This window comes from Cebus imitator, unplaced genomic scaffold (assembly GCF_001604975.1).
Source record: "Cebus imitator isolate Cc_AM_T3 unplaced genomic scaffold, Cebus_imitator-1.0 Scaffold32, whole genome shotgun sequence".
NCBI lineage: Eukaryota > Metazoa > Chordata > Mammalia > Primates > Cebidae > Cebus > Cebus imitator.
In genome coordinates, this window is record NW_016107347.1 from 2668424 (window position 1) to 2690734 (window position 22311).

Below are 22311 nucleotides of genomic sequence, written 5' to 3' on the forward strand. Positions count from 1 at the left end.
GAATAAAATACTCTTTTTAATTTTGGATATGCCTCTATCCAGTGTGGAGATAACTTTTTAGTCTGTATAACTATCTGAGTTTTTATACCTGGAACCCAAAACCCCAATACCGCCTGAAAGCAGAAAACCCCAAGAACTAAATTAGGTTTATGACATTCTGAAGTACCGGAGCATTCACAAAACAGCTTCTTTTTAAACAAAATGTCATTTTCCATTCTTAAACAGTTAATCTATAACAAAATAAACAATAGAAATACACTATTCTTGATGCCACAGGAATTATCAAGAATATGAGATAAAGCAAAATAAATAAGCCCCCTTTTCTCCAACCCACCAGAAAACAAAAATAGAAAAACCAAAACAGCATTCCTTTGATCAAGTAGATGGGATCCAGGTTGTAGGAGAGTGAAACTGACTTCTCGGGGGGCCCCTCTGGGGCCCTGTATGACAGCAGGCTAAGGGCTTCTCTTACCGACTTCAGTAAAGAAAGGTGACAGCAGCACTGGCGGAGTCTCAGCAGCTGGGACAGTATGTGGACGGTGCTGGATGTCGGCGAGTCTGCTGCCTCAGAGTGGCTAGGCTCCCAGGACCCAAACTCCAGTGCCACTTCCAGGAGGGAAGGCAAGCCACAGGATGGTACAGGATTTAAAACAGAGAAATATGGAGAGAGCCAGGAACTACACGGGGCTACTTTAACCGTGTTTGATCTGAGATTCAATAATATAGTTATAACTCACTTCTATGCCAATTAGGCCAAAGGAAATATTGGTTTTTCTTATAGAACTACCTGCATTTTAATAAAGCAGATTTAGGAAACAATTAAAAAGAAGTTAAATCACCAGGTCTGGTGTTTGTGGATCAGTAGCTTTTACTCTGGTTTGATGGTCTTACTTCAGGTCAAATCTCTGATACCAAGGATTCATAACCTCACATTTCTGCATTTTACTGAATCCAAATCCCCATTTTCATTAGTCATATGTATTTATGAGAGTCCTGCGGCTTACCTCTACTGAATGGATTATTAGGGCTTCTTCCAGATTGGTTGCCTCTACTTTCATGTCTTTTTAGATAGGATTGCAGAGCTGACCTGCCTCAGATTTAAAAAAAAAAACAAAAACGCAGTAGAATGGTCACTAAGACCTGCTTAACTGTGCCTGCAGTAGGATCTTGGCAAATTAGAGAAGTGGTCTTGTTAAATGATGCCAAGCTCATAGCAAGCAACGGCCAAAGGTAATGCAAAAGAAATCGTTATTTTGTTAAAAAGTCATTTTTTAAAATAAGCTAGTAAACATAAGGTCTGAAAGAAGAAAAAAACATATTTACATTGGAAATGAGAGGTACCAAATAGGAGACAGTAAATCTGGAATTCAGGGAAGAGTAAGAGTTCAAGAGACAGTGCAAAGAACAGACGACACAAAGGATTACAAAGCAGTCTTTTTAAAGTTCGCGTGAGATGCTGGATGACAGGTGGTCAAAGAGATATGATTATTCAGTATAGCCCCATGAGGACCAGACAGATTCAGTGTATGGTGACCACACCCTATGACTTCTATACAAGGAAGCCAGTGAAGCGTAGGTTGAAAATTTTGCCTTCAATGTGTGTATGAGACAGAGGTAAACTACAGAGGGGAGAAGGAGAAAAACGGGGAGAAAAAAAAAATGGAATGCAGACAGCCACCTAATCAATAATGCCATAAATATAGTTTGTGGAAATTGACCCTAGACTCACTCCCAAGAAAGGACAGGAATAAAATGATGTATATGAGAAGGTGCTTCTTCAATACACACACCTTGATCTTGCAAAAAACACATTGTAAACAGTCTCTTCATCTTCAGAAAGCTTTAAATGGTGTAACTGAAATTTACGTTGGGGCAGTATCACCTGAAAGAGTAAAAGAAAAAGAAGCTGGCATGAAGCTATACGAATTAACTGGCGATTACAGAACAAATTCGCCAGATGACACTGCAGATCTAGTCAACCCCTGGAATGCAGCTTCCACCCTTTCTTAAACATAGGACTGCTCCAACACACAGTACAACTGGACTGCTGTGACACCACGCACGGGACTGCAACCCTGGGGCCTCCTCGTAGGAGGACGGGAGACACAGAGGCTCCTGAAGCAACGCAGATGGCTGTTCAACCCAAGGCAATAACACAGTCATGATCCTTCCCTGGCCTCCCCCAGAGACAGGCACAAACTTGATTACCAAAGGTCTGCCAGTAGAGTCCAGCTGGTCTTTTGTTCTCCTCAGCAAAAGGCTCTTGGTTAAAATACTTAACCGTTCCCCTCCTTTCTTTGAGCCATTGTCAACCTGACTCCTCCACAGACTGAACTCATCAAATGGAGAGCAACGGAGAAACCTTTTTTTGTTGAGGAAGAAGGGCAGAGAGTAGGGAAGGAGGAGTCAGGGAGAATGGAATAACGGTTCAGAGTAAGATATAAGATGAAAAACAAATCAGATTTTCTGTTACATCTGTCATCCGATCACTTTAAAAAGTGAATTTCATAGCAAACTTCTGCTGAACAGATCAAAAAGATGTAAGTCAATAACAAAACCACATTATAAAAATGTGCGTTATCCTATTAACAATGCCTGCATAGTCACAACAAGACATATAATCAGCAGCTAGAATTTGTTCCAAAGCTTTAGAGGCTAAGAAAGAAATTTCACATCCCCTTATGGCTGACTCAAATAAAAAGAAGTACTTTATTTTTAACTTTTTTCTTTAGAGACTGAGGTCTGGCTTTCCCCCAGGCTGGAGTCCAGTGGCATAATCATAGCTCACTGCAGCCTTGAACTCCTAGGCTCAAGCGATCCTCCTGCCTCAGCCTCCTGAGCAGCTGAGATCACAGGTGCATACCACTGTGCCTGGCTAATTTTTTTTATTTTTTGTAGAGGTGGAGTCTCATTTTACTGCCATGGCTAATCTTAAACTCCTGGCTTCAAGCAATCTTCCCACATCAGCCTTCCGAATTGTGGAGATGACAGGAATGACCTACTGCGCTCAGCCAAAAGGACTTATTTTTAAATCAGCATTCTCTTCTGTTTGCTTCAAATAAATTGTAGTGCGGACCGTAGACCATATGTTTTAAAGCAGAAGTAGCCGAAAACGTTCACTGGACTTAAGAATAATTTGATTCAAGCTGTCCTATACTTTTGCATATATAAGGGCTGAATGTAATCAAAGTCCTGTATCAACCAATCAACAGCTATTTTCTCATCAACATTTATTCTTTTGTCGTTTAAAGGTTGCCAGGCTTGCCATCTCCTACACAAGATAATCCGGCACACATCAAAGCTTTATTATGAGGCATGAAATAATGATGAAGGGATTCAGACAGGGTTCACATTTACATCAACACAAGAAGTCACTCACTTCAGCAGTGAATACATGTCCAATAAGTTATTTTGAATGGGGGTTCCAGTGACAGCCCAACGGGCACAGGCTTGTAGCTTGCACACAGCCATGGACGTCTGCACTCGGGGATTCTTAACATTGTGAGCTTCATCCAGTATGATTCGAGCCCACACTATTCGAAGCAAAGGTGTTGAGGTGCCCTGGAAGAATCACAAGTGAAATCCAGCCACGGTATGGGAAAATGTGCATGCCCTCAAGGAAACGAGGGGAAATAGCAGCCAAGTATTCAGGACTCACCTTTCCCTTTAAGTTTGCTTAGATCAGGTACACTGAAATAAGAATTAAGAAACTCAAGGGTAAAACCTCTCAACTGGTTCAAATAAATAAGTCATTTGAGAGTCTCAGTCTTTGAACTTAACATGCCTAAGAGTAAAATTGTTTCTAATTTGAGTTTTCTTTTATTCTTTAAATCCAACTTAAGCAATGGCTGTAGACCAGGACTACAACCAGGCATTGAACCTGCAAATTCACTCACTCAATACAATATTTATTAAATTTTACTAAATTTACTAAAAATTTTCCAAAAGTCTACTTTTAGATGTGAGATGCTAAGCCAGACATGAAAAAACAGTTCCTACCCTCTAGAGCTCAAAATCTAGCAGAGGAAAAAAACAAGTGTAAAGATAATTACAATACGATGCATATATAATAAGTCCCACTGGTTAATTCAATACCTGACGTGGGAATCTGGCTGCTCTTGATGAAATAGCACCTGACCCATAGCAGATACTCAACATCTGCTGAAGAAACAAAGTGCTCCAACTTAACTAAGCACAAGGTGCTGACAGAGGCATTCAACCAAACCGGGGGAAGGTGGGGAGTGGTCCAGAAAAGATTCTTGAAGCAGGTTTAAAAAAATTAACCTGGGAGAAGGAGCGGAGGCAAAGTATTTCCTTTTGAGGGACCATAGACACACACTGTGACAGAGCATGGCAGGAACTACAGATCCCTTGGTATGACTGAGCACGAGGTACTCCAAGGAGGGGTAGGGTGTCAGAGAAATGAGCCACATACAGGTAGGACAAGATCATAGAGTCTAATATGGCCGGGCACAGTGGCTCATGCCTATAATCCCAGCAATTTGGAAGGCCGAGGCAGGTGGATCACCTGAGATCAGGAGTTCTAGACCAGCCTGGCCAACATGGCGAAACCCCATCTCTACTAAAAATACAAATAATTAACCGGGCATGGTGGTGGGCACCTATAATCCCAGCTATTTGGGAGGCTGAAGTAGGAGAATTGCTTGAACCCCGGAGGCAGAGGTTGCAGTGAGCTGAGATTGCGCCATTGCACTGCAGCCTGGGCGACAGGGCGAGACTCTGTCTCAAAATAAGTAAGTAAATAAATAAAATAAAGAGCCTAATACATCATGAAAAGAAATTTGGGGTTTATCCCAAAAGCAATGGAGATCCATTGAGGAATCTGAAAAGTTCATCATCCGTAAGTCAGAGTTGATCATAAGCTGTAGAAATACCCCAGAGATCTCTCCAAATACAGAAACCTGTGAATATTCTGCTGTGCTAAAAGGATAACACACAGAAGGCTGAGTTCTTGGGATGATACTGTATTTTTGGAGCATAATGACATGATAATGCATCATATAACTGAGGCTGCCCTGGACCCCCTAGAAGACCCTCAGGTCTTCACGATTGTCACTTAGCCTCTGGCCCATTATAGCCCTATTATTTGCAACCCTTTTTCTTCTGGGAAGTAAAGGGAGGCAGGAAATGATGGCTTAAAATCAAAATAGTAGTAGTAAAATACTAGTCTGCACAATAAATATTAAAACTATAATGTACATATACCCCAAATACTGTAAAATAAAAATAACAGCAAGTGAGGCTTTCATATATTCAGGTGATTATTTCCCCCCATATACAATGTAGTCATCTTCCGTTCTAAAAGGGCAGCTGAATCCTGTGGCATATGTCAACCTTTATCACATATGATGGCTGTCTGGAGTAAGGACAATAGGACAGAGGAAAGAACGATTCCTTTCCACACGTGGAATATTTACAGCATTCCCGACCTCCCAGGGAGGCCCTCTTGCTATCGTGGAAGCTGTGAAAGACTCCTGTTAAACCATCTGTGGCTCCAACTCCACTTCCCTGGCCACCCCCCAGCCTCACCTCCACACTGAGGTTTGCACCTGGGATGTCTGCCTCTTGCTTGTTTGTGGGAATCTCCTTGGCCACAAGGCTATAGGTAGTGATCACGATGTCATATGTAGAGAGGCTGCATAGACATGACAAAGAAATCAATAAATGGGCCCACTAGAGAGTGACAATGAGAGGGGCAGAGTTGATCTTTCAATAAAAATGCCTACAAATGGAAGGACAAACAGCAGAACTCGTGTCCTTACACACACACACACACACACACACACACACACACACACACACACACGCGCGCGCGATTTTGGAAGTAAATTTTCCCCACTTGGTTTCCCTATCTCTTACCTCACTATAGCTACCACAGCCCCTCTCTTCCCATCTAATGAGTCAGAAAGAAAAATCTCTGGCTGGGATAATATAATGGTTGATATGATCTGGCCAGAACAAAAAGTAGGATAGAGTTGGGAATTAACATTGAATAATGATTTGAGATGGGTGACACTGAAGTCCCAGGCGAGAAAGACACCCTCAAAGCACTGTTTGCCTTATATCAAGGATGCTTTCTTCCTACCACTTCATAATGGATTTGTGAAAATTCGCTGGTCTAGTTTGACATTAGGATATAAAAATACATGCTGTAAGCTTTCAGTGCATCTTTTCATACTCGTTACATATAGAGATTCTTAATGAGAAATCTTTTTCTGGTGAAGCTTTATATTGCACATCTGAGAGAATGTCAATAAATATTTTATTTATTTATTTTTTGAGATAAGGTAGGGTCTCTATCCTGTCTCAAAAGTAAAATAAAATAATACAGTATTTATTGAAATAATTAAAATCCTGCTAATCATAGATTAAGCCAAGTTTATATTAAAAAGGAAAAAAATGATTACCTATAATTAGCATACTCAGCATCAGAAATGACATAATAGGTGAGTAATCTACCCTGGTCCCCCAGGCTGGATTGCAGGGCCGTGATCTTGGCTCGCTGCAACCTCCACCTTCCAGGCTCACCCAAACCGTCCACCTCAGCCTCCCAAGTAAATGGGACCACAAGTACACACTGCCACACGCAACTAATTTTTGTATTTTTGGTAGACGCAGGGTTTCACCATGTTGACTAGGCTGGTCTTGAACTCCTGAGCTCAAGGAATCCGCCTGCCTCGGCCTCCCAAAGTGTTGGGATTACAGGTGTGAGCCACCGTGCCCAGCCCCAAGGGAACTTCAATAAATACTTTTGATAAAAAAGATACACCTAATTCAGAGAGGCAGCAGTGTCTATAAGTTACCCTAGCATCATATAAAGAAGTGTAATTGAGAATGACTCTAATCAGTCAACTAGTTCATTCTAAATACCAAACAAGTTATGCTCAAAGTACAAATCAAGTCAGATTCAATTTATTTCCAAATAAAAATTTAGAACAAAGGCAGGCAACTCACACTAATCTATGCCAGGGAAGGCCTACAGGCCTGCCACCCTGATGCCTTTTGCCTGCAGAAGCGACTCTCTGTCGTGAGAACTGGCGCGTCGTAAGACTCAGGGGCACCAATCTGACAACTTACTCCTGAAAGACTGTGGCCTTGTTCTTTAGGAGGTAAAATATTCAAATTAGAGGCTGGAGAGATAAATTACTTGGAAGTACCAATAACTTTGTTCTCATCTTTGACCTAGTATTCAACCTAGATCTTCACTGTGCAATTAGGAACAGAAAACAATTCCTTTAAAACCAAAAGACAAAGACTAGGACTAAGATTACCATGTTGGGAAGCATTTTCTTTCCTTTTTCCTGAGCCTCTTTCTTCAAGAATTTATAGTCAGGTCTAATCTTCCTAAATTCTTGAGTCTAAAACATCTTAGATGGTTTATTTATAAATAGGAGTCATACAAACATAAACTATAGCAACTAATCATTAGCATTCCACCAAGATGCTCTGTAGAACTGGGCTGGCTCCATTCACACTACATACCCCTGAAATCAGAACTCTAGCAGCCATGAGGGCCTTTGCAACATTTATCTCTTTGACTAGGGGAATGCTGCTGCCACCTGACTGGCAGCTCAGGGATCGCAGGCCTCCTCACAGGGCAGCTTTTGTTGAGGACAATGACAAGGACACAGCGAAAGATCCTCAGTAGTTCTCAGGATACAAGGCAAAGGCTGTGTGATGATGAGACTGAAGATCTGTCTCTGGCCTTTGCAAATATGCATCCTGATGAAGTGAATTCTCAGGGACGGGAGGAAAGGCCCACGGGCGCTTGAAGAGAAGTGCTGAATGCCCCCACAACTGCGTTATTTCTGCACTTACACTCTGGCACGTGAATCCCGGTTTGGCCCATGGTAGAGATAGACTCTTAGTTTGTTGCTGTTCACTCGTTTTTCCACCTCGTTTTTCCAATGATGGATCAGGGAGGCAGGACAGATGATTAGTGTTCCATGGGAGGTGAAGTTAGAAGAGTCTTGAGAAGGGAAAAAAAATCAATGCCTAGTTACAGTCACCAAATGGCTTTTAACTTTTTTTTTTTTTTTTTTTTTTTTAATATACAGAGACATGGTCTTGCTGTGTTACCCAGGCTGGTCTCCAACTCTTGGGCTCAAGGAGTCCTCCTGCCTTAGCTTCCCAAAGTGAGATTACAGGTGTGAGTCATCGTGTTTGGCCTTTAACTTAAAGGCATTAGCTCTTCCTCTTGACTGACTTTACTCCTTCAATTAATATGTTTAACCACTGCTCTTATTTCTATACAGAGCCCATAGTGAGATAGGAAATGGAAGAAATGGTCTTTTAAACTTGAAACACTTAATTACTTATTTTCTCCGCTGAAAGTACAGGCAGAAAGAGAGGCTAAATAGGGGGAGGAAGGTGGGTGGCACATAACCTCAGTGTAAAAAAGCAATGCGCTTTCACAGAGCGGCCAGAGGTGAAAACTGGATCATTTCCTAACTCCTCTGAGTTGATTCATCACAGGGGAGTATGGAGCATTGGTATTTTTTCTGAAAAGCATAACTTAATGTACTTCTACCTTAAAATTAAGTACAGAAAACTTTTTTTTCTAAAATAAGCAAACACAGGTTTGGAACCAATTAGTGATGGTTTGTTTATACCAAGTCCCCTCATCTCTGCATGTGTGTGTGTGTGATTATGCTACTCACACATGCTGCTTCTACACACGAAGGGATACAGGACCCAGCTGCAGCAGTGCTCGCTCGAGGCCCTGAGAGCAGATGCCACAGATTTTTAATCTATCTAAGCAACTGAGCACTCTGCTTGAATACACAGCAATTTACATGTAGTGTTATCTATACATAACATAATCTTTAAAGTACTTAAAAAGTTATTACTTTTTATTTAATTTTTTTTTAAGAGATGGTATCTTGGCCGGGCGCGGTGGCTCAAGCCTGTAATCCCAGCACTTTGGGAGGCCGAGGCGGGTGGATCACAAGGTCAAGAGATCGAGACCATCCTGGTCAACATGGTGAAACCCCGTCTCTACTAAAAATACAAAAAATTAGCTGGACATGGTGGCACATGCCTGTAATCCCAGCTACTCAGGAGGCTGAGGCAGGAGAATTGCCTGAACCCAGGAGGCGGAGGTTGCGGTGAGCCGAGATCGCGCCATTGCACTCCAGCCTGGGTAACAAGAGCGAAACTCCGTCTCAAAAAAAAAAAAAAAAAAAAAAAAAAAAAAAAAAAGAGATGGTATCTTGCTATGTTGCCCAGGTTGGCCTCCAGCTCCCAGGCTCAAGCAATTCTCCTGCCTCTCCTTCCTCAATTGGGACTACAGGTGCAGACCAATGTGTCTGACTAAAGTTATTACGTTTCAAAAACATAGGCTGAGATAAGATAGAAACTGTCTATAATCTAGGAACTTTTAGAATTTCAGAAATACAGAAAATAGCTTCCACTACAGTAACTAGAATGTGAATTTGTGACAGATCTTCCTTAAAAACAAAATTAATTAATTTGGATCTACCCCCTAGTTATTTCTTCAATATTTACAAAAATAGTAATTATTAGCCAGGCATGGTGGCTCATACCTATAATCTCAGCACTTTGGAAAGCCGAGGCAGGATGACTGCGTAAGCCCTGTTGAGACCAGCCTGGGCGACATGGTGATACTCTCTCTACAAAAAATTAAAAAATTAGCTGGGTGTGGTGATGCACATTTGTGGTCTCAGCTACTTGGGAGGCTGAGGTGGGAGGATCACTTGAGTCCAGGAGGTTTAGGCTGTAGTAAGCTATGTTCATGCCACTGCACTCCAGCCTGGGCAACAGAGTGAGACCCTGTCTCAAAAAATAAGAATTATTATTATGCTTAAACTAAGTCTTCTAGAGCCTCAGCTTTCTCCATAAGATTCTGCCTATCACAGATCAAGTCAAGTTTACATTAAAAAAAAATAATAATCATTTATAATTATCATATTCAGCATCAGAAATGATACAACAGGGGAGTAATCTAATACTGGTTTCCCAGTAGAGTAATTAAATATAACCAAAGGTATCCTTCTGTAGCTAAAAATGCGCCTCTCTCGGCTGACTCAAATGACGTAGGGGATGGCAGGCTATGAAGGCATTTCTGTCTACCATCTTTGGAGAGCCACGTCAAAGCTGTGCTTTTCTCCTTTTCTTTGTTTTTCTCTTGATTCTTCTGGGTCAGGATGAGTGCAATCATTGTCAGGGTTTTTCCTAAGCCCATATCATCCGCTAGAAAATAAAAGCAAAATTAAACAGAGTTAATTGCTTATGGCAAAGAAGCAACCCTACTGCAAGAGGACAAACCACGGGCAGGCATTTACCCCTCATTCTCCATGCTGTCGGAGCCACTCCAGTCACTGCTCTGTGCCTACCTTAGCGGTGAACTTTCTCTTCCTTATTCCGTGGAACCTCGGCACTTGCTATTTACTTTGAGATCTAGGTCCAAGACATTTACTATGACTCTTATAAAATTTAAAACTTACGGTTTGGATCTTATTCTAGTCCCTATGTTATGTTGTTACCTGTGTAATGTGCTGGCTACCTTATTACAGTTTGATGATCTGTTACCTCCAAAAGTAAAAAATGTCCAGTAGGTCTATCCCACTACTTACTTGACCGGTACCAGAACATTTCTGGAGTTAAAACAGCCTTCCATTGCCTTAACTTCTTCATCAAAAAGACATAAATGAACATTTCTTGGGTACTGTCATTGTACCAATCACTGAGCTTATCTAATTATTATCCATACCCTACAGAGTGCTATTCTCCTCATTTTAGCAGACTCTAACGCTGAGGTTACTATACCCACTCAAAATAATCATTCTGCCACAACAGAAGTAGGATGTCAGAGCATGGGCTCTGATTTAAATTCTGGCTCTGCTACTGTCCAGAAAAAGAATTAACATACCAGGCCTGTAGGCTCGCCTGCCAGCCTTTCAAAGGCCTATTTACAAGACTGCCTCCGGAAACTCGGATTTAAGGTAAGAGTCGATCACTCTGCCTACACTGTTTGTACAAACAATACGATTTATGTTGAATATCTGCTTTCCTTCTAGGAATAAAAAAACTTGGTACATACCAGGCTAAAGCCACCTACGTAACCAGCTAAACCCACCTATGTAACCAGTCCCCAATAAAAACCTTGGGCACTGAATCTCTAATGAGCTTCCTAGGAAACATTTGACGCCTGTTGTCACAACTCCCTGCTGGGAGAATTAAGCATATCCCATGTGACTCCACTGGGAGGACACTGGAAGCCTGCACCTGGTTTCCCCGGGATTTTGCCCCTGTGCCTTCTCCCTTTGTTGATTTTGATCTGTATTCTTTCACTGTAATAAATCATAGCTGTGAGTACGACCATATGCTGGGTCCTACTAGCAAATCATCAAACCTGGAGGTGGTCTTGAGGACCACTGACACAGTCACTTACTAGATACAGTGGACATCTAACATGGTTTCTCAAAGTTGGGCACCTTGGAAAATTTTAGTCTGACAAGACCCCAAAGCAGAGTGGAAAGCTTGCTTTCCGGTTTCTGTTGCAGCTAAGGTGCTGGTAATATGACCTGGCTCTATATATCAGATGTTCTCATAAACCTCTTTAATTCAGGTATAAGCAGCTTTAGAAAGAAACTCCCTGTGAAACCCTTTTTGCAGAGTGGCTATAGAAGAAACTGACTTTGGGGTGGCACTGGTTACCTCTAGCGCTTGGTGAAGCAAAGAAGCTGTGATTTTTTTCTAGACTACTGTTAGGCCAAGCGCGATGGCTCACACCTGTAGTCCCAGCACTTTGGGAGGCCGAGGCGGGTGGATCACCTGAGGTCAGGAGTTCAAGACCAGTCTGCCCAACATGGCAAAACCCCATCTCTACTAAAAATACAAAAAATTAGCTGGGCATGGTGGCAGGCGCCTGTAATTCCAGCTACTTTGGAGGCTGAGGCAGGAGAATTGCTTGAACCAGGGAGGCGGAGGTTGCAGTGAGCCGAGATGGTGCCACTGCACTCCAGCCTGGGCAACAAGAGCGAAACTCCATCTCCAAAAAAAAAAAAAAAAAAAAAAAAAAAAGAAAAAACCACAAAAAAAAAAAAAAAAAAAAAAAAAAAAAAAGAGCCGGGCGCAGTGGCTCACGCTTGTAATCCCAGCACTTTGGGAGGCCGAGGCGGGTGGATCATGAGGTCAAGGGATCAGTACCATCCTGGTCAACATGGTGAAACCCTGTCTCTACTAAAACTACAAAAAAATTAGCTGGGCATGGTGGTGCGTGCCTGTAATCCCAGCTACTCAGGAGGCTGAGGCAGGAGAATTGCCTGAACCCAGGAGGCGGAGGTTGCGGTGAGCCGAGATCGCGCCATTGCACTCCAGCCTGGGTAACAAGGGCGAAACTCCGTCTCAAAAAAAAAAAAAAAAAAAAAAAAAAAAAAGAGGGAGGCAATAGACTACTGTTTGTGTATTGGCTGTCGCCATGCTCCTGAAACTGGTCTTGAGTCTGGCACTCCGCATCTCCCAGAGATTGTGGGAGCCACCAAATAATAAACTTCCCCTCCGCTTAATCAGCCAGAGTCAGCTTCTACCACTGGCACCCAGCACCTCTGATCCTACAGCTGTGTACTCTTGAGCAAGTTGCTTAACACTTCCATGCTTCCCTTTCGTCATCTGTAAAATGAGGAATGGTAGTACCTGCCTCGCATAGTTCTTGAGAGGATTAAATGAAACAACACTATGCGTTTAGCACAATGCCTAAGCATTCAATAAAGCCTGGCTTATAACAGCACACTTACCCAGAATTCCTCCTTGTGGCTTCTGACTTTCCCGCCATAGTAACCAAGCCAATGCCTGCTTCTGGTGTAGTAGCAAAGGGACCTGACAAAGGTAATAACCAAATGCTAAGCAGAAATTGCTAATGAGAGGCTATGCCGAGCCTGGCTACACGAACTCTATGCTCTACTCTTTTATTTTCTACAAGCGATCCCCTCAGTATTCTAACTGTCCTCATGTAGACCATTCCTTTCATCCTGAAGTCCTTAACTGCACCCTCTCTTTGAGGGTAACCATACTGTCCTGGTCTGCCCCTGTTTGTTTTGGGTTGCATCTAATGTTACGCATTTCTATTAAGAGTGCCCCCCGCACCCTAAGTGAAAGTCCTGATTTGTCTGCTTCAACAGTCAAAATCATTCTCTACGGCTTTCATTTTTTTATCTTTAGTTTTTTCAGACAGTCTCGCTCTGTCGCCCAGGCTGAAGTGCAGTGGCATGATCTCAGCTCACTGCAGCCTCTGCCTCCCAAGTTCAAGCAATTCTCCTGCCTCTGCCCCCCCGAGTAGCTGGGATTACAGGTGCACGCAGCCACGCTCGGCTAATTTTTGTATTTTTAGTAGAGACAGGGTTTCACCATGTTGGCCAGGCTGGTCTTGAACTCCTGGCCTCAAGTGGTCTGCTCGCCTGAGCCTCCCAAAGTGCTGGGATTATAGGTGTGAGCCGCTGCGCCCAGCTCTATGCTTTTGACCAAGACCTCTGACTCTACGTTCAGCAGCCATTATGTTGGCTTTTCATCATTTCCTCAGTATCTCTTAAATTTGCCTCTCTTTTCTGCAGCCAGGCCCCGTCTGCACGACTAGTCATAAATTTCAGTAGCCCTTTGACCAGAGTCCTCCTTGTAGTCCTTCTGTACTCCAGTTTATCTTGTACTCTGTGACAAAAACTAATCTTCATCCGCCATCCCTGCTTAAATGCTACAGCGATTCCACCCTATCCCTTGAGCTCTTCAGATCTAATCCTTCACTAAGGCCAGGCTCCTACTTAGGAACGTCACCTGCTATTACTGGCTCAGGTACTGATGACACCTGATCATCACTTGATACCAATCTCTTTATCTTCCCACTAATCACCACTCCCTCTAATTTCGGTGTTCTGTTCCTTTCCTCTCTGCTACTTGAAGGCTTTCAATTCCTTTAAGGCACAAAGCAGGCAGATAGCAAATAATCACTGGCCTAGAGTGACATTTCCTTTAATCTGAATCCCTTTTGTACTTCAGGGTATATTACAAGGCACACTTTATTCCTGCCTTAAAACCTTCACTAATTGTTTTATATATATTGTATATGTATTTTCATCCCAACTAGTTCATTACAAGCAGCAATTCTTTCACATTCTTGTGGCATCTACCAACTCAATAAATGAATCCTTTACTACTTCTACAGAACTATGTCACTTTATGACTTTTTTAAAAAGGAGTTTCGTTGTTATTGTGTGCACTGTTAAGCATAAAAGGAGAGGAGTCTGCAAGGGAAGCCATTAAAGCATCTATCTGTAGGGAAGGTATCTCAGAAAGTCTCCTTGCCAGCAGTGTCACAGGCTGCTGGAGCACTGTCATAGGAGACTGCACCATGAGACTTCCCTGGCTCACCTTCAGCCCAGCGGGATCTTCTGCCACAGCAGTCTCACCAGGACGTGACTCTAATGAGCGATGCAGCTCATCAATGGCTTCACCTGTGATCTTCCACACTGGGTGAACGTGATCTTGGTTTCTATGGCCTGCATACAAATAGGTGTTACCTAAAAGATGTCACAAGTATGTTTTCCTTATCCCTTTACAGTATTCTTGGCTACAAATGGCCCTGTGTCTATTTCTTACCCTCCTTGTTAACTATTCTTCTCAGCTGTCTGCTTCTCTAGCAGTTCTCAATTGGGAGACAACTGGCTTTTGCTTTTCTAGTCACTGCCAGTCAACCCAAGCTCCTATCTCCTGATCAGTTTCCTGCCAACTGATCCTACTACACATTTCAGTTTTACTTGGAATCTTCATTGTGCAGTTACTTCCAAATTCAAAGTTGTCTAGAAAGTTCAGGAAGGAAACACTTAGCTAATAGGGTGTTATTGCTCTCTGTGGATCTATTAGTCATCAGTCCTGACTCACGTCTCTCCTCAGTCTTCACACACACACACACACACGAAGGAATAAGAACATATCTGCAGGTCTGCCTACCTCATAATGATGTGAGCTAGTTTTCATCCGCAAATACTGACTGGATGACTCCTGTGGGCCAGCCCACAGTGGTGAACAAGGTAGACAGTCTGTGCCTCACTGAGAGCTAAGTAACACTGTGCAAAGCTCCACCGTGGAGCACAATCTTTATTATACGGGCAACTTGCGACTTAAGAATGGCTTCTCCCCTCATGTGGGCACTAAGTCATCTACAGTAGTCCCCTCTTATCCACAGGGCATATGTTGCAAGACCCCCAGTGGATGCTTGAAACTGTGGATGGTACTGAACCCTACACATATGATGTTTTTTTCCCCCATACATACAAACCTATGATAAACTTTAATTAATAAATTAGGGACAGGGAGAGTTTAACAACAACAAAATAGAATAATTGTAACCATACACCGTAATAAAAGTTATGTGCAGGTGGTCTCTGTCTCTTTCTGTCTCAAAATATCTTACCGTACTGTACTCACCTCTTTCTGGACCACAAGTGATCAAGGGTAACTGAAAGTGTGCATAAGAGGTGACTACCATACCAGGTGACACGTGACTCACAGGTGGCTGTTCACAGCAGGGCCAGGCCCTTGGGTCTTACCTGGATAGCACTGACCGGATCCTCCAGCAGTTACCTGGCAGGCAGACTTTAGTCCTAGAGAACCCACAGATTGGGTACCACGACTAGGAAGGGGCTGGGGAGGCACCAGGTGGGGAGGGTCCGTGGTAGTTTTGGTGACGTGACTCTGCTCTGGTACATGACTGTTACTCTTCTCACTAGTTCCTGTTCAGAAAACAAGGCAAGAGCAGATTAAAGTTCAGCAGACTAAGTGAAGGGATCCTATGTGTGGAGGTGAGGTCAAGAGGTCATCACCATTCCAATGAGGGCTTCCTAGAGAACGCAGCATTTTAACAGCTGCTTAAACAATGGGGAAGAAAGTACAATCCACAGGAAATAGGAGAAAAGTTTTTTTTTTGTTGTTTTTTTTTTGAGACGAAGTTTCACTCTCATTCCCCAGGCTGGAGTGCAATGGCGCAATCTCGGCTCACCGTAACCTCCGCCTCCCAGGTTCAAGTGATTCTCCTGCCTCAGCCTCCCGAGTAGCTGGGATTACAGGCATGCACCACCACACCGGGCTAATTTTGTATTTTCAGTAGACACGGGGTTTCTCCATATTGGTCAGGCTGGTCTCGAACTCCCAACCTCTGATGTTCTGCCCAACTCAGTCTCCCAAAGTGCTGGGATTACAGGCGTGACTCACTGTGCCCGGCAGGGAGAGTTTTTCTATGAACCATAGGTGTAATGTAAACGAAGGCTCAGGAGCAGGTAATAAAATGGAAAAGTGAATGCATCGACACATTCTTTACCAAAAGCGCTTCCCAAATGCCTCTTGTAAAGTCCAAGCAAACCCTGAATTCTGAGGCATAAGCCATTTTACCTTGCTCTGGGGAAAGGGCAAGACCACTGAGGGCTTCCTCCAGCTCCTGGATTTGTTTGATCAACTTCTGACCCTTGTCTGGAAGAGCGTGGATGTTCACTGATGCCAATGTGCTCTGGAAAACAAATCCCATCAAATGGATCTCTCCTCTCACATTGTCAGATGACTAGTTTCAGATTAAAATAGCCTGAAACGCCCAAACTCTGAAATTATGTTCTTTTTATGCGTGTAAAAACCTGAATCTTTTTAAAATTTTAACCCAGCTGGCTTACCAATCTTGAAAATATAAATAGGGGAAAAGGCAGAAACTAAACATGCACCTATAAAAGCTTCACATGAACATATTTAACCCTTCTGTAGCAATGAGATCCCCTATCTGCCCATAGCAAGCAATGCTCTGACCTCAAAAAACACGAGTCAAGAGTTACCTTCTTTTGTTTCAGTTGTGTTGTCAGGTAGACACGCTGGGCTGCTGGGTCTGAGGGTTCTGCCTTCTCGGAAACATCTGAGGCAGGAGGTACCTTTCTTTGCACACTTCGACCAGGGAACTGGAGGTTCTCCTTCCTCTGTAAGTCCAGAGCCGAGTCAAAGAGTAGGGGGCTCGCAGGCTTGGAGGAAACGAAAACAACATCATCTTCCTCCTCCTCATCACTGCTCGTGGCAGCTTCACGGCCCTCGCCCAGGGAAAGCCCTGGTGCTGCTGGTGCGGCCTGAGCCACTGGCCCTCTAGGAGCAGGCGCACGATGGGTCTCTGGGCTCTCTTGGAGATGCTCCTGGGGCAGGATTTTCTGGGTGGCCTGTGTGCTGGGGTCATCCTTTGCCTTTGTTTCTTTAGCCTCCCAGTTCCTGTACTCCTTGCTGAGGGGGCCCCCTTTCTGGGGCTTGCTTACTGGGTTGTGACTGTTAACTCTTTGAAGCAAAAGCTGGGTCTCCTTTTCTCTCAGAGGTTCTGATTCTCTTTGGACATCTTGACTCTTCCCACTTGAGTTCTCCTGAGAAGATGCAGATGACCTTGTCAGCTCATCACGGTGGCACGGATTGGATTTAATTTCAGAAAAGTTTCTCTTGTGTGTGCCTCCAGTCTCCCCCGCCTCCCAATGAATCTCTGCTCCCTCCTCTTGCTTCTTCTCTTGAACTACAGCTTGTTTCTTCTTCAGCACCAGGCCAGGTGAGAGATCTTTCTCCACTGGTTCAGGCTTCTGTTCCCTCTTTTGATGGAAGAGCTGATCTCCCTTTTCTTTTTGCCTCTTATCAGCCGTCTTTTCCTCACCTTCACCTTTGATGAGCTGTTTCCAGACAGCTGGTTCTTGATTCTTGTCAAGTACCTTGAATGGATTTCTAGGCCGGCTGGAAGGATGATGAAATGTCTCAGATGCATGCTGAGACTTACTGGGTACAGAATGTTCTTTGGAATCAGGATCCTAAAGGCAAAATAATTAATCTTCATATAAAATTTTAATGCAAACTTTGTATCTAGAATGCCTTTCATTTGCATCTCAACTTTTATTTGACATACAGGGGTACACGTGCAGCTTTGTTATATGAGTATATTGTACTCAGGCAGTGAGCAGAGTACCCAGTAGATAGTTTTAACCCATGCCCTCCTCCCCCGTAGTAGTTCACAGTATCTATCGTTCCTGTGTTTATGGGTGCTCAATGTTTAGCTCCTGCTTTAAGTAAGAATATGTGGTATTTGGTTTTCTGTTCCTATGTTAATTCGCTTGGGATTATTTTGTAGAAGAAATGGAAACACAGTCATAGCAGTCCTGTATTTCCTGAACATTCTTGGTATCATTTCTGTGTCTACAAAAGACAATAAAACCCACAAAGGACTCACTTCTTAACAGTACTTTCAACAGTGCCTTCTGTCCATGCTCACACTTTTCCAGGCCTCAAGGAAAAGTAGTGACCAAACCCAAGTGCTTTTACATCACAATGGCCACAGTGTATACTTTTTAGGAAAACTGCCTTAAGATGAACTTTTCCCCAAACCTAAACATTGTCTTAAAATGCTTGCTTTGATTTTGGCTTTAGGAAGATTTTACTGTGGTGATCTAGAATCGTAAGTTCAAGCCAGACCTCTACCAAAACAAGTCTTATCACCTCCCTAATTCTAGTTCCTCATGTTCTGAATATCTGTAAGGCTTCTCCTATTAGGAGGTGCTGTTCCTCCTAGTTCTAACATTCTAGGAGCTTATGAATTAGACTTAGCTTATACCAATATCAAGTAGAAATTCCTCTATTAAAAGATACAAGAGTTGGTCAAGGAAATCTAATTTTTTTCTTAACTAAAAGAATACTGACTGCATTTAAGACCTCAAAAATATTTAGTAAGTGAAATAGGATGCAAATAATGCAAATAATTAATCTTGATTACAACCAAATGATCCTTTGAATTAAAGTCCCAACAGGGCCTACCTTGCTTAAGGAAAACTATCTTTCAGAGACAGTTTGATGAAGACCAACTCGTTTGTGTGAACTTCAAGCCCTTTTCAGGTGAAGCTGCTTAGTAAAAGTCTTAATACAGCAGGTTTGAAAACAGATGAATAATTCCTACCTGCCATGGAATACTTCCACACCAGTGTTTCCCCTCTGCCTTACTTCTAATGCATCGGAAGAACAATCTAATGGAGTATAAAACACAAATAATTAGCGCTATGAAAATCCATTAGAACAAGAGATAAACTTATTTTTAATCCAAGAAAACATCTTGCAACGATTTGATACTGGCTTTGGGAGGTCACTTGAAACCAATTACCTTTATATACACATTTAAAAATTATTTACTGCACAGAACATTTAACATTTTATTTATATATTATTATATATTATTCTATATTAAAAATTACTGCACAGAACATTTAACATTTTATTATTATATATTATTCTATATTAAAAATTATTTACTGCACAGAACATTTAACATTTTATTTATATATTATTATATATTAGAAATTATTTACTGCACAGACCATTTTATAAGGGCGGGGAAGTCAAAGAATAAATATGCCACAGTAGCCAGAGAATGCACACAGGTTTATTCTTCTAGACCTGTGAAGAATTACCGAAATAGAAACACTGATCAGCAATGGCCACTAAAATCAGAAAAATGAGAGAGAACCAGGCACTGTGTGTCCCTGAAGGGGGGGCCAGCACACTAGCTATACAGCAATGTTACCAAAAAACCCTAAAACCACCAAGCCAAAACAAACAAAAAACTAACCTCTGGATCCAATTACCAATTTGTAGGAAATACAAACAACCGAGGAATGCATAAAATTAGACCGTGGGGAATATAATCTGCAAAATCTTGCAGTGGGAAGTGCTACAGGACAAACAACCTGATTCCTTCAATAAATAAGCTCTAAGGGAGGGGAAAAAAAAGAAGGAAAAACTTAAGAGACTTAAAAGACATATTGATCAATTCCAATTTGTGAACCTTATTTGGATCCTGTTTTACACAAATAAACAAAAACTACTAAAAAAAAAAAAAAAAAACTACTAAAAAAAAAAAAAAAAAACTACTAAAAAAAAAAAAAAAAAACTATAACATTTATGAATCCACTGAAAATATATCTACCAACTGGTATGTAAGAAAGAGTCCGGCTAGATGCAGCAACACACACCTGCAGTCCCGTCTACTCAGAGGATCACCTGAGGTCAGGGCTGTGATGTGCTAAGATTATGCCTGTGAATAGCCACTGCATTCAAACCTGGGCAACAGAGCAAGACTCCCTTCTCTAAAACATAAAAATACTTTTTAAAAAATAGTTCATATCTTTTAAAGCTACATACTAAAATATGGACAGATGAAATAATGTTACCTGGGATTTCTTTCAAAACAAGGCAGGGGTAAAGTGGATAGGGTACACAGGGAACAAGAGCAGCCATGAGCTGGCAATTGTTGAAGCTCATGTTACAGTACTCTGTCTTCCTTCTGTATACATTTATACTCTTCCACCAAAAAAGAAGGCCAAATGCAGACTCAACATCCCAGTTCAAGAAGTTCCTGTACACACAAACACGGCCCATACTCCAGCTATCCAGAGGTGTCTATGCTGTTCCATTCCCGAACTAAGCCATGCACCCTCCAGCCTACCTGCCTTTGCAGGGGTACTATTCTCCATCCAGAGGATATCCTCTCCTCCCTGTCTGTCCACCCTCTCCCCCAACTCCAGCAACAGAAGTCCTACTGCTCCCTCAAGGCCCAGCTTAAGTCGTACCTGCTTGGCAACGTTTCCCCACATTCCCTTCCTTGTTTATCTATGAGCTGCCTCTCTGCTGTTACTTTTAATGGAAAAAAAACCACAATTACATTTACACCAACCTAATAAAGCTGACTGTCCAGCTATAAAATATAGCTGACTGTCCAAATATATTTTCAGCTACTAGAGGGCAAATGCCACATATGATCTCTTTATTCCCAACTATCCTTTGCCTGTTGTACATAATTAAGCACTGCTGCATAAAATAGAACTGATTTATGTCATTACCTAAAATAACTCCTCAAAAACTTTTGATTAAAGAGCTTTAAAAATATGTATTTTGTTTGTTGAAATAGGTCATGTGTTCAGTTTTTAAAGTATTAAAAAGGCGGTGAGAAGCCTCCTCACATCCTCTCTGCCCAGCTCACTTCCCTCCCAACATGTAATTGCTCCTTAGTTTTTCATTTACCTTTCCAGAGATTTTTAAATGCATATTCAAGTCAATATAAATATAGTCTTCCTTCCTCCTCTACACAAATGGGTAGCAAACCATATGTACTGCTAAATACCTTGCGTTTCTTTTTTTACCTAATAAATGCCTTGAAAATTTTTCTATAAGAACATAGATGTAAAGAAGTTCCTTGTTTTTATTATTTTTTTACAATTGCACTTTTCCACTATATGGGACATTGCATTGTTTTTAATCAGAACCCTCTTGATCAATGGTTCGGCTGTTTCTTATCCTTTACTATGAAAAGCAGTGGCACAATGAGTGAAACTGCACATAGGTTATTTCATGTATGTTTCAATACATCTGTGGTGCAGCTCCTTATTTTTCATATTGTGTATTTGTGCTGTTTTTCTTGACCACGTTAGCCTTTGATTTTCTATATTAGTTCTCTATATGCTGCTTTCTAACGTATTAAACGCAATTTTTACCAACATTAATTCCTTTCTTCCGCTTTCCCTTCGGTTTAATTTATTGTTCTTTTTCTAACTTCTTAAACCAGTCCCATGATGTACAGCATGAATCACAGCAGTCTGCATCCTAATTCAGAAGGAGTCCTGAGCAGGACCTGGTCCCTTGATGCAGCACTTCACCAGGACACATAAACAAAGATAAACAAGCCCCAAATAGACAAGTAGTCCATAAAAGTTAAGCTAAAAAGAAAAGAGGTCCAGCCCCTCCCTCTTGTACAAACACAATTTTCCCATCCAAGTTCACAGTTTTTAAAATCTTACTGGTTTCTTTAACTTTTCTCACTGCGATAGGATATTAAACATATGTAATACAATTTCTGAAATGCTTTGAATGCATAAAATTCAAAGTAGCAGCTGCCATCAGTGGGTGCTACTACTTATAGAAATAAATCAAGAACAAATCCCTGCTGTTGTTTAAAGCATATCAAGTACTTGAAGTCTTTATTGAAAGAATATTTCACAAGTACAGTCACGTGCTGCAAAATGATGTTTCAGTCAACAGTGGACGACACATGCAACTGTGGTCCCATGAGATGATAAAAACTGTATCTTTATTGTACATTTTCTTCATTTAGATACACAAATACTTAACACTGTGTTACAAATGCCTACAGTATTCAGCATAGTAACAGACTGTACAGGTCTGTAGCCTAGGTGTGTATTAGGCTATACCAAGTACGTTTGTCTAAGTCCAGGTTCGCACGGC

At 41.9% G+C, this 22311-nt stretch overlaps 1 protein-coding gene across 3 annotated transcripts in view; it reads right to left on the reverse strand.

Moving 5' to 3' along the window:
* Positions 1-22311, reverse strand: part of TTF2 (transcription termination factor 2) — a 48597-nt gene that overhangs the window by 9826 nt on the left and 16460 nt on the right. For 2 of the 3 annotated variants that reach the window (XM_017524179.2, XM_037736996.1), the window contains exons 4-17: positions 18977-19043; positions 16848-17840; positions 16420-16534; positions 15582-15764; positions 14404-14552; positions 12780-12861; positions 10114-10233; positions 7840-7990; positions 5551-5656; positions 3380-3561; positions 2209-2362; positions 1791-1882; positions 1005-1087; positions 473-606 (exon numbers count right to left, since the gene is read on the reverse strand). In XM_017524179.2, coding sequence (XP_017379668.1) covers positions 473-606; positions 1005-1087; positions 1791-1882; positions 2209-2362; positions 3380-3561; positions 5551-5656; positions 7840-7990; positions 10114-10233; positions 12780-12861; positions 14404-14552; positions 15582-15764; positions 16420-16534; positions 16848-17840; positions 18977-19043 — 2611 coding nt within the window. The remainder of the gene's footprint in view (positions 1-472; positions 607-1004; positions 1088-1790; positions 1883-2208; positions 2363-3379; positions 3562-5550; positions 5657-7839; positions 7991-10113; positions 10234-12779; positions 12862-14403; positions 14553-15581; positions 15765-16419; positions 16535-16847; positions 17841-18976; positions 19044-22311) is intronic. The other variant, XM_037736997.1, reaches the window with a different exon arrangement.